General features: G+C 56.6%; 1 protein-coding gene across 1 annotated transcript in view; it reads right to left on the bottom strand.

Moving 5' to 3' along the window:
* The window catches only part of PADI3 (peptidyl arginine deiminase 3), a 31,425-nt gene extending 20,130 nt beyond the window's left edge, over nucleotides 1-11,295 (bottom strand). The window contains exons 1-3 of the mRNA XM_043573882.1: nucleotides 11,162-11,295; nucleotides 3,500-3,680; nucleotides 979-1,051 (exon numbers count right to left, since the gene is read on the bottom strand). Coding sequence (XP_043429817.1) covers nucleotides 979-1,051; nucleotides 3,500-3,680; nucleotides 11,162-11,253 — 346 coding nt within the window. The 5' untranslated portion in view covers nucleotides 11,254-11,295. The remainder of the gene's footprint in view (nucleotides 1-978; nucleotides 1,052-3,499; nucleotides 3,681-11,161) is intronic.
* Between the last annotated feature and the right edge of the window lie 1,915 nt (nucleotides 11,296-13,210).

Raw genomic sequence — 13,210 nt, 5'->3', positions numbered from 1 at the left:
TTGGAATTTTAATGGGCACCTAATTGAGTTTAGATTGTTTGATACTGTTCCAGGGCTCTTACATCTGTTCTAATGTTTTGTTTGTTACACTCTTCTTTCCCCTCTCTTTTTGTTTCAGTTTAAGTAATTTTTGTTGCCCTGTCTTCAAGTTCACTGATTCTCTCTTCGGCTGTGTCAGGTCTACCAACAAACTCACCAAAAACAATTTTTTAATCTCTGTTACCATGATTTTTAGTTCTAGCATTTCCATTTGACTCCTTTTTATATTTTTTCTCTCTCTGTTGAAATTCCCCATCTATTCATTCATGTTACTCATCTTTGCCTCTAGAGCCTTTAATGCATTCATCAAAATGAGTTCTCTTGTATGGAATTTATATATCCATCTGTGGATAATCAGCACAAAAAAATTTAAGGTGGAAAAAGCAAAGTCCAGTTCCATATCCACAGTATGCCTCCCTTTGCTTACAAAAGGGGGAATGTACAGATATGTGTGCGTCCACTTGTATGAGCACAGCAGATCTCTGGAAGGATGCTAGGCTTGGGAATTAGAAGCCTTAGGTTGGAGGGAAGGAGGTTTACTTTTCAATATATACTCTTTTGTACCATTTGAGTTTTCTAAATGTAACTGTCGTGTTTTAATTTTTATTTATTTTTTATTTATTTTTTAACGTTTTTATTTCTTTTTTGAGACAGAGAGAGACAGAGCATGAACAGGGAAGGGTCAGAGAGAGGGAGACATAGAATCTGAAACAGCCTCCAGGCTCTGAGCCGTCAGCACAGAGCCCGACGCGGGGCTCGAACTCACGGACCGCAAGATCATGACCTGAGCTGAAGTCGGCCGCTCAACCGACTGAGCCACCCAGGCGCCCCTTAATTTTTAAAAGAAAATGAGTTGATTTTTATAAAAAGACTCTCGCTCAATGTCATTCCCAACCATTCTCACTCTCGGCCAAGGCCCCAGCATGGCCCCCAACTTACCAACACAGGTGAGGTAGAGCACCGCATAGGCCAGGGGAAGGGGTTCGTGGCTGGAGTGGTAGGAAATCTGAACCTGTAGAGAAATGGGCCCGGAGTCAAGCCAGCTGAAGCCAACAGCCCCACCCCAAAGGACAGGTCTTGGGGAACCTAGCAAAGAAGAGAGGGAGTCTCGGAAACCTCTGTGCCCTGAAGTTGCGTTCACCAACCCAGCTCTTCCTTTAGCCTTCTCTGTGCCATTTATTCTTCCATGCCTTGGTTGGCCCATCTGTAAAATGGGAACCGTCTGTGAGGGAGTCCCTGGAGACCTGGGTCCCGGTGCTACCGGTGACTACCGTGTGATTTTCGGAAGGCCCCTCCTCCCCTTTGGATCTATGTCCTGCCATGTGCAAAATGAGGAGTTCTGACTGGGCAGGGTTTATGGATCCTCTCTTATCTGTGGGATTCAGACAGCCTTGGACTTGAGCCCAGCCCCTCTGGGTTCTGTGACCTTGGCCAAGGCCTTTCACCTTTCTGAGCTGTCTCGTTTCTTCATCTGCAGAACAGCGGCCATACGGGTCCCTACCACAGACGATCGTAGTGCCGCTTAGAAACAATACACGTACAAGACTCGCCCCGTAGGTAGTGCCCAAGAAATGCCAGCTATTGTTAATAGCGGCCAGGCGGCATTGTGTGAGATGGTGCGGGGCTCTGGGCTCAGATTCTGAAGCACCACTTGTGAGTATCCCCGGAAGAGTCACTTGTCCTCGGGCCTCAATGTCCCCTGCTGTCAAGTGGGGATAATGATAGTTCCCGCCCCAGAGGGTTGATTGCAGGGTGTGACCATCAAGGAAGGAAGGCGTGTGATGTGCTCAGCAGCAGCCTTGCCTGCAGCAAGGGCCCAGTAGCTAAAAGGCCAGGCTGACAATGGCTGAGGATAACACAATTCAAGGCCCATGGATCAAAGCCCCTTCCGCCCACAGCCCTCCACTTGCACGTTCCCTCCTGATGTGGGTCCCTCAGCTCAGCCAGAAGGTTCAGCATCTTATAGAAGCCATTCACTCCTCAGTGCTGGGAGCCCCTAAATCCTGCAATTGCTGACCCCACGTGTCAAGCCAGAGCAACGATGCTGGCCTCAGCCATACAATTATCTGGCTCCAGGCCAAAGGTGCGGGAAGGGGAAGGACAGGACGCTCCGACCCTCCGCGATCCCTCTTGTCCTTTGCATCTACACAGCCCCCCAGCTCAGCCCCTCTTAGGCGCCCTCTCAGGCGGGCTGGTCCTCTGGCCCTGCCCCAGGGCCTCTGTCCTGACCCTCACCAACTCTGCTCCCCACTAGATCAGGCGCCTTCAGGTAAGCCGCGCCTCGTTCTCAGTTTCTTACACAAATGGGAAAAGACGTGGGGGTGATGAAGGGAAATTTCTGGCAGGTCTGTGTCGAATACTCGCTCTCTTACTGATGGGCTATGTGGCCCGGACAGAGTTACTCTGAGCCTTGGTGGCCCCACCTGTGAAACGGGGATCAGACCCCGCCTCTCCGAGCTGTCGTGAGGGCTGGATGAGGTCATGGTGCCCAGTATGTGGCGTATGGTCAATGGTCTTAAAAGGATCCTTCCCTGAAACACTGCTCCTGACATGGGGTGGGAACCTGCCACCCCCATGCCACAAGACCTGTCTCCCATCACCCCTTTATGGGGGCATCAGCTGTGCCAAGCTCAAGGGCCACCCCATTTCTCCCATCTCTTATTCATTTTTTTAAGTTTATTTATTTTAGAGAGAGAGTGAGAGCAAGGGGAGGAGGGACAGAGAGAGAGAGAATCCTAAGCAGGCTCCCCACTGCTAGTCGGGAGCCCGAACGGGAGATGGTGACCTGAGCCGAAATCAAGAGTCAGACGCTTAACCAACTGAGCCTCCCAGGCGTCCCTCTCCCATCTTGTAAATGCCCCCTGCCCCAGCCAGAGCACTGCCTACAGTCAGGGCTTGTTGAACTCGCCGTTGGTGGCTAAATGAGCCGAGAGGAGACAAAGGGAGGTTACGTGTCTCTGAGAAAGGGAATGGAGTCAGGAAAAGAACGGATTAGGAAAGATGAGGCACCCCGGAGAAGGGGGTCTCCCCAGGCGCCAGCATCCTCCTCCCATCTCTGCTCTCTCTCCTTCATCCAGAGTGACAGAGATCACCTACTCAGCCCTCAGCCTGCAGGTAGGGAAACTGAGGCCCGACCCAGAAAAGCTGGGACATCTCCCTTCACAGGGGTCTCGGGAAACAAGAAAGGAAACCAACGTTGGCTCGTGTTCTGCCCCAAACCAACACCAGGAGGAAGGTGCGGTGATCATTCCCATTTTACAGATGGGGAAACCGAGGCCCAGAGGGCTGATGTGACTTGCCAGGAGACACATAGCTTATGCTGTAAGTTGCAGAGCTGCCTGGTTCCAGGGCCGGGGCTTACCCATCATGCTACCCCGGCATCTGGGTAAGCAGAGGGTGCTGGCCCTTGTGGAGCTAGCTCAGCGCCCCACCCCCACCCCAGCCCAGGGGACCTGCTCACATGACTGTCATTGAGGTCATTGCTGGGCGAGTTCATGACCACGATGATCTCCAACCCCGTATCAAAGTGCCACCGTCTGGCGTCTGCACGCTCCCGGCCCCTCTCCACACTAGGAGAGATGTAGACGTCCACACCGGGGGTCCCGTAGACCTCGAACATCTCTGTGCCCTCAGGTACCGACCTGGGAAAGACAAGAAGCCATGGGAAGGGCCAGAGGGGGCAATACTCGCTCAGATGCTTGAGCTTTGGCGCAAACTCTTGCTTCCTCCGGGAAGCCTTCCCTGACCACCCCAGGCCTCACATCCCCACAGCAAGTTCCTGGGAGTGAAGCCTGGACCCCACACAAGTGCATACACATTCCCACATTCTGTGTTCATTAACACTTCTCTCGGGAGCTTCTTTGCCTCCCAACAAAACTGCAAGCTCTTTGCAAGTTAGGACCAGTTAGGGAGCTCAGCGGACACCAGCCTGCAAACGGACCCCCTGCAATTCTGAGACCGTGGCTCCCTCCCCTCAGTCCCATTGCAGCCCTCTTTAGCAGGCAGGAAGATGCCCCTGGGCTCTTCTCCAGGGAAGGGCATCCAATTTTGTGCAGTGCCCGCTGCATGCAGCACCTTGTTTCCTAGCTCCTTGTATTCTTCCAAGTCGGCCAAGTGAGCGGGTGGTATCATCTCTACTGGAAAGGTGAGAAAGCGAGGCTCAGAGAGATCAAGCCCAAGGTCGCACACCAGCAAAAGTCATGGGCAGCTTTGCACTCAGGGCTCCGACACAGAGCCCGAGTGCTTCCACGGCTCGGCAGGGTCACCGGGAAAACTTGGCCAGATCCAGTCAAGCAGGAGGGTCAAAAAGCCTATGTCATCTGGCCCTGGGACGTGTTTCCCCCACTCCAGCTAGTCTGGTGGTCCTGTTCGAAATCATCCGTTCACCTTCTTACTGTCTATGGGGGGGTCTGGGGGCGCCCACTGTGCTCCGAAGCGTTGCCAGGCTGTGGCGGGTACATTCACTACCCTCCCCACCGTCCCGGAACCTTCGATCCCGCCAAGGAGTTAAGGACAGCACTGCCCAGGGCAGCCAGAGGGGGCTCAGGCTCATGAAGTCATTGGTCAGTGGGATCCCAGGTAGGGAGAGGCCACTGTGAGCCAGAGGGAACAGAGTGCTTCCTGGAGGAAGCAGCACGTGGGGGCACTGGGGGATAGCAGTAGCTGACCCTTGTTGAGCTCTTGCTATACAGCCGGCCCTGCGGAAGGTTCTTACGTGCGTGACATCACGCAATCCTCTCAATAAACCCAGGAGAGTTTATTGAGTACCATCACTGTCTCCCATTTGACAGATGGGGAAACTGAGGCTAAGTAACCTGTCCCAGGTCATGGAGCTAGTAAATGGCCGGACTGGGGTCCCAGCCCAGGCCTTCCGGCTCCCGAGCGCATATCCTCACCTACCACCTCCCCAGGAGTAACGTCAATAATCGTAGCCCCGGAGGCTGCACGGTGGCCAAGGCAGGTCTCGGCTAGGCTTTTCCAAACAGGATTTGAATCGCCACCGTGGCCCTGGGAGGAGGGGATGATTACTCTCACGTGCACGTGAGGGAACAGAGGCTCAGGATGGGCCAGAGACTTCCCCAAGGTTGCACAGCTGGCCGTTCAACTCCAGGCCCTTTCCTTGCCCCACTCCGCTTGGAGGAGAGCAGGCCTGCCCCAAGACACCCTCTTTGCTCCTCTACCGGCAGGAGCCGGCTACTTCCCAAGGCGGCTTTTTGAGAAAGAGAGAAACAAGGCGAGCCCAAGCTCTTCTTCATCAGGCGGGTCCAGTGCATGACCCTGCCAGGCGTCCTCACCAGCCGACACACCTGCCTCTCCTCCCAGGCAGGGCAGCTACGTTGAGCAAATAAAAATAGAGAACACCCAGGTGGACTGGAATTTCAGATGAGCAACAAATAATTGTTTTAGTATGAGGATGGCCCGTGCGATATTTGGGACATGCCAAAAAATATATATTAACTGCTTATCTGGGTTTCAAACTTAACTAGGCATCCTGGGTTGTATCTGACAACCATAGTTCCAAAGCCTGTAATTTCTGGGGCTGGTGATGCCCTCTGCCCCGTGATGCCCCCGGGTGTGTGGGCCAGCCCATCGTGGGACATAGAGAAGCTGGACAGAGAGGCATAGGGACACAGAGACAGAGAGAGACAAAGAGATATGGAAAAACCCAGAAAAACGGAGAGCCACCAGGAGACACATGGAGACAGACCGGGTGTGAAGGGACTCGGCCACCCCAGGATGTACCCTGAGCCCCACAGCCCACGGCGCCTCGCCTCCAGCTCCCCGGGAGGCCCGTAAACTCTTTAGGGAAATTCTCCTGCCCGTCAGCTGCTGTTTGGACCCCAGGGGCCCACGAGCTGGAGCTGAGCACCTTTGATGGTCCTTCTGGTGTGGAACCCCACCCAGCTCCCTGGCCCCAGGCCCTGGGCTTGGGGTGTCTCAGCCCAGCCCCCTTGCACCTCCCTGGGTGGGGCACCAGGGGATCCCTGATGAAGATCCCTTCTGGCCCGGGGGGGGGAAGAAGCTGGGAGCTCAGCGGTGCCAGGACCAGAGTCAAGAGTCAGGTCCTAGACCGGGCTGGGTCGCGTGTAAGCCAAGTGACTCTGAACAAATCACCTCGCCTCCCTATAAAGTGGGATAATGACACCGACTTGGTCGACCTTATGGGCAATTGCAAAGCTCAGACACGATGATGGGAAGGGCTTGGAAAACCGCCCACCCAGGACGGGGGAAGGGGTTCTTAAAGTAAATTAGGAAGCAGGAAATGGGCAAATGGAGGCAGTTTGAGAGGGTGGGCTGGGGGTGGGGGGTGGTTCTGGGGACAGCTTCCTGGAGGGAGGCAGGGGAACCAAAGACAAGGAGGAGACGTGTCTGAGGGGAAGGCATTTTCCCGGTGGAGCCTTAGGAGGTCAAGGGTAAGTGCGGGCTGTGAGGAGCTCCTTTCATTTCATTCCTTTGTAACGAGGATCCAGCGAAGGTTCTTGGTCAGGAGGGACTAAGCCTGCAGTTGCTGAACGTTCAAACCCCAGCCCCACTACTCGCCAGGTGTGTGACCGTGAGGGAGAGGCTCGGCCTCCCCCTGCCTCAGCGTCTCCATCTATAAAGCGGAGAAGATGAAAGGAGTCAGTGTGCATCCAAGATCAGCGAAAGTTGGGGGCGCCTGACCAATGCCTCACTTCACTCACTTCACTCCAGAGAAACTGAGGCCCAAGAGAGAAGGGACTAGAAGGTAGGGCTCCAGACTCCTGGTCCAGTGCTCAGGCCCCATCAGGGAAGCTGTTAGGACGATCAAGGGGTGGCTGCTGGGAGAAGAGCCTGCATCAGACATGGGAGGGTCTGGATTTCCCATCGCGCGGAGGACAGGAGGAGAAGCCCGAGGCTCACCCGGACGGAGTTCTTCCTCCGGTCGGGCCCCCTGCGCTGCCAGCACGCTGCTCTAGACAGTGCCCCAGCCCAGCCCTGGGGGCTTCGGGCTCGCCCCCGCCGAGGCCGTCCATTCCCAGAACATTCCAAGGCCTTTCCTCGCACACGGCGGTCCCGGCCAGCCCTAGGGCCCAACGACTCCGCCCGCACTGCCAGCCTGGGAGGTGGCGAATGGTGGGTAAAACGTTGTAGGGTGACCCGGGACCAGGTGCTTCCTGGGGCGCGGGACTTCCAGTGCTAAAATCTAGAAGGTTTGGGGCAAACCGGGACAGCTGGTCAGCGTCACGGTGGCCAACCTCAGACCCACCCCGTTGGAAATGCAGATTCCAGAACCAGATATGCTGTAGGCAGGGCCCTGGAACCTGCGCTTTAAGCCATGCCGATGCCCAGTGACGTCTGAGAACCACGGCTAAGGGTGGGCTGTGTCCCCACGCGTCGTGGGAATCACAGCGCGAGCCCACCCCCTCCTGGGAGTCAAGTCAGGTCTCCCTTGAGGCTCTGTGTCACCCCTTCAATGCTGAGGACACGGATGGTGACAGAGGCAGTCCCCACAGGCACACAACATCGGTACTATTATCCCCACTTTACAGATGAGGAAACAGGCTCAGAGATGACAGGTGATCTGCCCAACGTCACACAGCTGGCAGGTGACAGAGCCAGGACTCACATCCGACTCTGCCACCACCCCCTCGCCCCCACCGCTCCCCTGCAAACCCAAGCCCATCCTCTCCTTTCATGGGCCCAGGAGCCTTGGGCTCTGCGAAAACAAAACCAGACACTGCAGAGCCGAGAAACGGATGGGAGAGGACTTTGGGGCTGGAAACAGGTGGACAAGATGACCGCCACGGTCCCCACCGCCACGGCCCATGGGGGCAGAGGAGACCAAGGCTCGGACGGCTCAGACGCTGGTGGCGGCACCAGCTGCCTCGCCCTGCTCGGCGGGGTCCCCAGATCCCACCTCCGTCGGCCTCGCCACCACCAGGGTCAAGAAGACCACCTCCCCTCCTTAGTCCCAAGTCCGTGCCGCCCCTGGGGAATGGCGGCCACATGAACCCTCTTCCGGAAGCCCAGCCTCCCGGGGCCCGGCTCTGCCCGGGCAGGTCGGCGTGCTCACCTAACACGAGCCAGTCGAAGGAGGAGAGCCTGGGGCGCTCAGACGCCTCCACGAGTAGAGCTCGAAACCCACTGATCTGTGCCAGCCTCTTCAGGGCACATGTGGGGAAACTGAGGCCCAGGAAGGAGCAGAAAGTTGCTCAAGGTGACTTCGCAAAGGGCGGCAGAGCTGGGACGAAAACTCGGGGTACCTGGCCCCCGGGTGCCCTTTGCCTTTTCACTCCATTGAACTGCCTCTGCTGAGCCAGAGGTGACACGAGTTGTTGGCTGGTCCAACTAGGGCAGCGGTTTGCCACCCTGGCTGCACATTTATCCCCGGGGCACGACTCACCACACCCATGTGTCAGTCTTCCTTCCCTTTCCCCACCGCCCTCCCCCCGCCCCCGTGCCGTGAAACCCTGCTCGGGAAAGCAAAGCCCCCCTTATGGAGTCTGGGCCACCTCCAACTCAATGGAAGGCAAGAAGACAGAGTTTTGTCCATTGCCACAGACAGAGTGCCCCAATGAGTCTTGCCTGTGTTCATCCTTCAAGGCTCTGGTTGGGACCCTTCCTCCGGGAAGCCTGCCCTGACCACTCAGTTTATGTGCATTCCTCTTGTCTCATCTCCCAGTTTGGTTCAGAGGTGGCTCCCTTGTCTATGGCACGTCTGGGGACACTTGAGGCTGTCCAAAGGGCCAGGACAGAGCCTCAAAATGATGATGGTGATAGCGGTGGCAGTTACCATGAATGAGTGTCCCCCACATGCCAGGCATCCCCAACATGCTCTACACACACGATCTCATCCCATCTCCCCACTCCCTTGAAGTGAAGGCCTAAGTGTTTGGGTTGCATCCTGGCTCGGCCGCTCCTCACAGGCTGTGTGACACGGGGCAAGTTACCTAACCTCTCTGTGCCTCCGTTTCCTCATCTCTGAAATGGGGATGATGATAGAGCATCCACCTGGCAGAATCGTGAGATGTTACTATATATAAAGCGCTTGGGGCAGTGGCTGCTATGGAGCAGTCTGTAAGGATCTTCACTGATAACATTGTCTCTGTCCTCCGGAGGAGGATACAGAGAGGTTAAGTGATGCTCCCCAAGTCAGACAGCTGCTAGGTCCCAGAGCCAGGGCTGAGCCAGCACACCCACCGCCCCTTCCCTGGTTGGCCCACGGTGCGGGCACCCAGGAGGGCTGAGTCACGACATCTCCAAGCCAGAAGGGACATAGAGCTAAGCTGGTCCTGCTCCCCCTGCAAGACAGGAATCCATCCGGGAGCGGTCCAGCCTCTGCAAGAACTCTGAAGGGACAGATTCTCAGACAGCGGGGACCGTGCCTCCTTGCTCAGTATTGTGTCCCCGTGCCCGGCCCACACCAGATGCCAAAGAAGTACTTGATGAATGTGTGAGCGAGTGAACTGACAGCTCTCCGCCTGTCCCCCAAGGTGGCCCAGGCATAGAGGACCAAGAATCCTTCCTTTGAGGGTGCCTGAGGCACGCACCCTGGGGCCGTCCCCCCCACAGCCTCCTCTCCGAACCCCAACACGGCCCGTCCATTCACAGAACCCCAAGACACTGCTGCCTTTGCCTCCTGGCCCTGATTCGTCCCCCCTCCTCGAAGGAGGCCCTGCAGGGGAGGAGCCAGCCCTGGCCTTCCCAGAGCAGGTCAAACCGGGGGCACATCTGCCCGATGGGCATGAGGCTGCCAACACAGGTGAGTCACCCCCATGGGCACACGGCGCTGGAGGAGGGGGTGGCGCCAGGCAGCGTGGATGCCCATCCTCCCATGTCACTCCTGACACGGCCCCTGTGGCTGTCCCTCCTCCAAATCCTCTTCCTAATTCTCACCCTCCACCCACACCCAACCAGGCTTCAGCTCCTGGTACCTAGCTGTGCTGGGCCTGCTCCGGACTTGGTTCCCTCCCCTGACCAGCCCCTCACCCCTTTACATCTAATGTCCTGGGACCGCCCCCGTCTCTGCTTTCAACTAAGTCCGCTCCAATTCGTACAGTCTTGTTCTGGGATACTGGTCCTCAACTGGGATCGGTTCCCCCCCCACACACACACACCGGGCACTTTTGGCAACGCCTGGAGACATTTTTGGCCATCGAAGGTCAAGGTGTGCTTCTGGCATCTAGTGAGTAGAAGCCAAGGGCACTGCTCGACGGCTCACAGGGCAGGGTGGGAGACCTGAGACAAGGGAACAGTGACACGCTTCTGCCTCCTCCCCTCCCAGCCCCCTGACTACCTGTGTCCCCAGCTCAGCCTTGGAGCTGGGACCCCTGGAGACTCCCCAAAAAGCTAAGTAGCCAGCTCCCTGGGGGTTCCCAGAACCCAGCTCCTGAAACCCTGCCCAAACTCTCCTTTTCTGCCTGAGAGAGAGAGAGAGAGAGAGAGAGAGAGAGAGAAGGTGGGGCCTCACCTCCAGCCACTGGCTCTAAGGACACGGCCATGGCACACAGTAGGAGCCTAACGTGTGGGCTCTGAATGGCTGGAGGAAACCAGATCCTTCCTCTCCAAGTGGCAGACAGCTAAAAGCATAAGACACTTGACCATGGGAGTGGGGGGGAGGGGGTGTTAAATCCTGGCGTTGACGCTTAGTAACTGTTTGACTTGAGCAAATGGCTCGCCCTCGCTGTGCCGTAGTTTCCCCATCTGTCAAATGAGAAGCTAGTAACGAACGTAGCTCATGGGGTGTCGTGAAGGCTAGATTCAAGCGTTAAAGTTCGAGAAGATTGCCAAGCTTAAAACAGTGCTCGGCACATAGGAAATGCTACGTAAGCATAAATGATTTCTTAAAAAAATGACACTCGCTGTTTGCAGAGCTCCTAGGCTGGGGACCAGGACAAGGGGAATACACCTCTTCCTATTTGTATGTATCCAGCCTGCAGGGTCCTCCAACGTGCCCAGCACCCTCAAAGGCCCTTGGACCAGAGCTCAAACACTGCAAACCTCTCTGTCCCCCATGCAGTCTCCCACACTCAACTCCCCTGGCTTGGGGGAGGGAAGCCGAGCCAGGCCTGAGCCCTGAGGAAACCCTGCACAGCGCACCAGACGAGCCCAAGGGGCTCAGCACCAAGGGCCTGCAGACCCCCAGGCCTCTGGCTCTTACCCATAAATGTCCACGAGGGTCTCCACGCCAGCCACACACACGGCGCTGGTGGGATGCTCCAGGGAAACACGCACAATCCTCTTCATTGACATGCTGGCCTTGGACCCGGACTTGAGCCACCAAAGCCAACACTGCCTCCCAGGGCCCTTGGCGTGCGGGTTTAAAAGACCTTGGCCCCGCCACTCCAGCCCGGGGTGCTAGCTCATTGGCTCCAGTCCTGGAAGCCCAGCCCCTTCCCAGAGCTAGGAGCACAGGATTGGCCAGGAAGAAGCCATCGTTTGCATATGAACCTGTTGCTTCGCCCCCAGCACGGAGGCAGTTAGTTTCTCTAAGGGAGCGTGTCCCAACAGGCACCTGGCCGGGGCACCGGGGCACTGGGGGGGTGGGGAAGGCAGAGAGGTGGAGATGACCTGGGCCTCTTTCTCGACTTTCCACGCTCTTCCTCCTCACCCCCTTTCCTGCCTTTTCCGAGATGATACGGTTTAGAGGGGAGCTTCTCTACCCTGCTGGAGGAGCCGGTGCAAACGCAGATTCCCAGGCCCCGCCTCCAGGTCTGACGCCGCAGGTTAGGGGTGCGGCCTGACAACTGGATTTTTTGTATAAACACCCCAAAGCATTTTGAGAAACTGAGAAACACCGGCTTTTTTCTTACGAGCATGGAGTGTATTAGCAGGACTGGATTTCAGCCCTAGGTCAACCACACATCCTTGCTGTGCGGCTGCGGACAGGTCACTTCATTGCTCTGTGCCTCACTTGTTGCTTCTGAAAATGGCTCTTGCGAGGCTTAAATGGACGACGTGGGTAGAGCTCTGGTGTGGAGCTTGGCATGATTCTTTTACCGGCGTTGTCATTATTTTCACATGCCAAACACTTGTGGAAGGGGTGGGTGGTGAGGGTTAAATCCCTCCCCGGCCAGGAAGAGCTTAGAATGTGGGCGTAGGAAGGCTCATTTGTCAGGTGGGGAAACGGAGGCCAGAAGGGGGCATTCGGCCACCTGAAACAGCCGGAGCAAGGGCTCTGGGGAGAGGAGCCTTGGGTTCGGATCCAGACTCCACCATGCACCGGCTCTGTGGCCTGGGGGGTGGGGGGAGGGTTACGTTCCCTCTTAAGCCTTGGTTTGCTCATCTGTAGAGAATGAGGCTGATCACTAGCCTGCTAGAGATAATGGCGGGGACACACCCTGCCCGGCCAGGCTCCAAAGGTGCTGAATAGAAACTTCCTCCCTTCTCTCTGGACATGCTGCCGGTCTGAGACAGGGCGGGGACCAGGACCTGCTCCCCAGGGTCCCCAGTGGGTGCAGTCCTAGCAGTTCACGGATCTCAGCGGGACTCTAAGCCTGGTGCTCTTTTACCCAAGAGTCTGGGAAGGACGTTCTCAAGAAAAGCTGTTGGGCTGCTGGCTTCAGTCACCGCTTTACTTTTTCGGCTACAAAATGGCTTGCTGGCCAACTCACCTCTGGGTAAGAGTCAGGGCTCAGGAGGAAGCCCCAGTCTCCCTACCTGCTTATGAACCTAGTTGGGAAATAGATCCAGAAAGTGGAGGCTTCCCCCTGGCCACTGGACCACTGTGCTGGGGGCCGGACCAGCCTCTGGCTCGGGGCCCTGTCTCTCCCTTTGGAAATAGACCCGTGCCTTCACCTCCCCCCAGTTCATACCAGCGTTTAGAAACACATCTGGCATTTATTCAGACTAAAGTGTCAGGGGCTGATAGGCAGCATCTTTTTGCCTGAGTCCACAACAAAAGGTAAAAGAAAGTGACTGAGTGAGTGAGTGAGTGAGCGACCGGCAAAGGGTTCAATCGAGGCAGGAGCCAGCGTGTAGGATGCGAGGGATAATACTTTCAGGCCCCTGTGATCAGACCGCCGGGTAGCTTGGTAACTTTGGAGGCAGGAATGAAAGGCAATCAGAGTGGCCTTTGGCCCTGGACACGGGTCCCGCTGGAGAATCTCCCACCTCTGCCAGTAGGGCCCAGCACACCTGTCCTCTGAGGGCTGGAAGAGATAGCCCAAGGAAGGGAGAAGAGGTGACGAGGTAGGACCCGCCCCTCGCC

This window comes from Prionailurus bengalensis, chromosome C1, assembly GCF_016509475.1.
Source record: "Prionailurus bengalensis isolate Pbe53 chromosome C1, Fcat_Pben_1.1_paternal_pri, whole genome shotgun sequence".
Lineage (NCBI taxonomy): Eukaryota > Metazoa > Chordata > Mammalia > Carnivora > Felidae > Prionailurus > Prionailurus bengalensis.
This window is presented reverse-complemented; position numbering and strand designations above follow the sequence as displayed.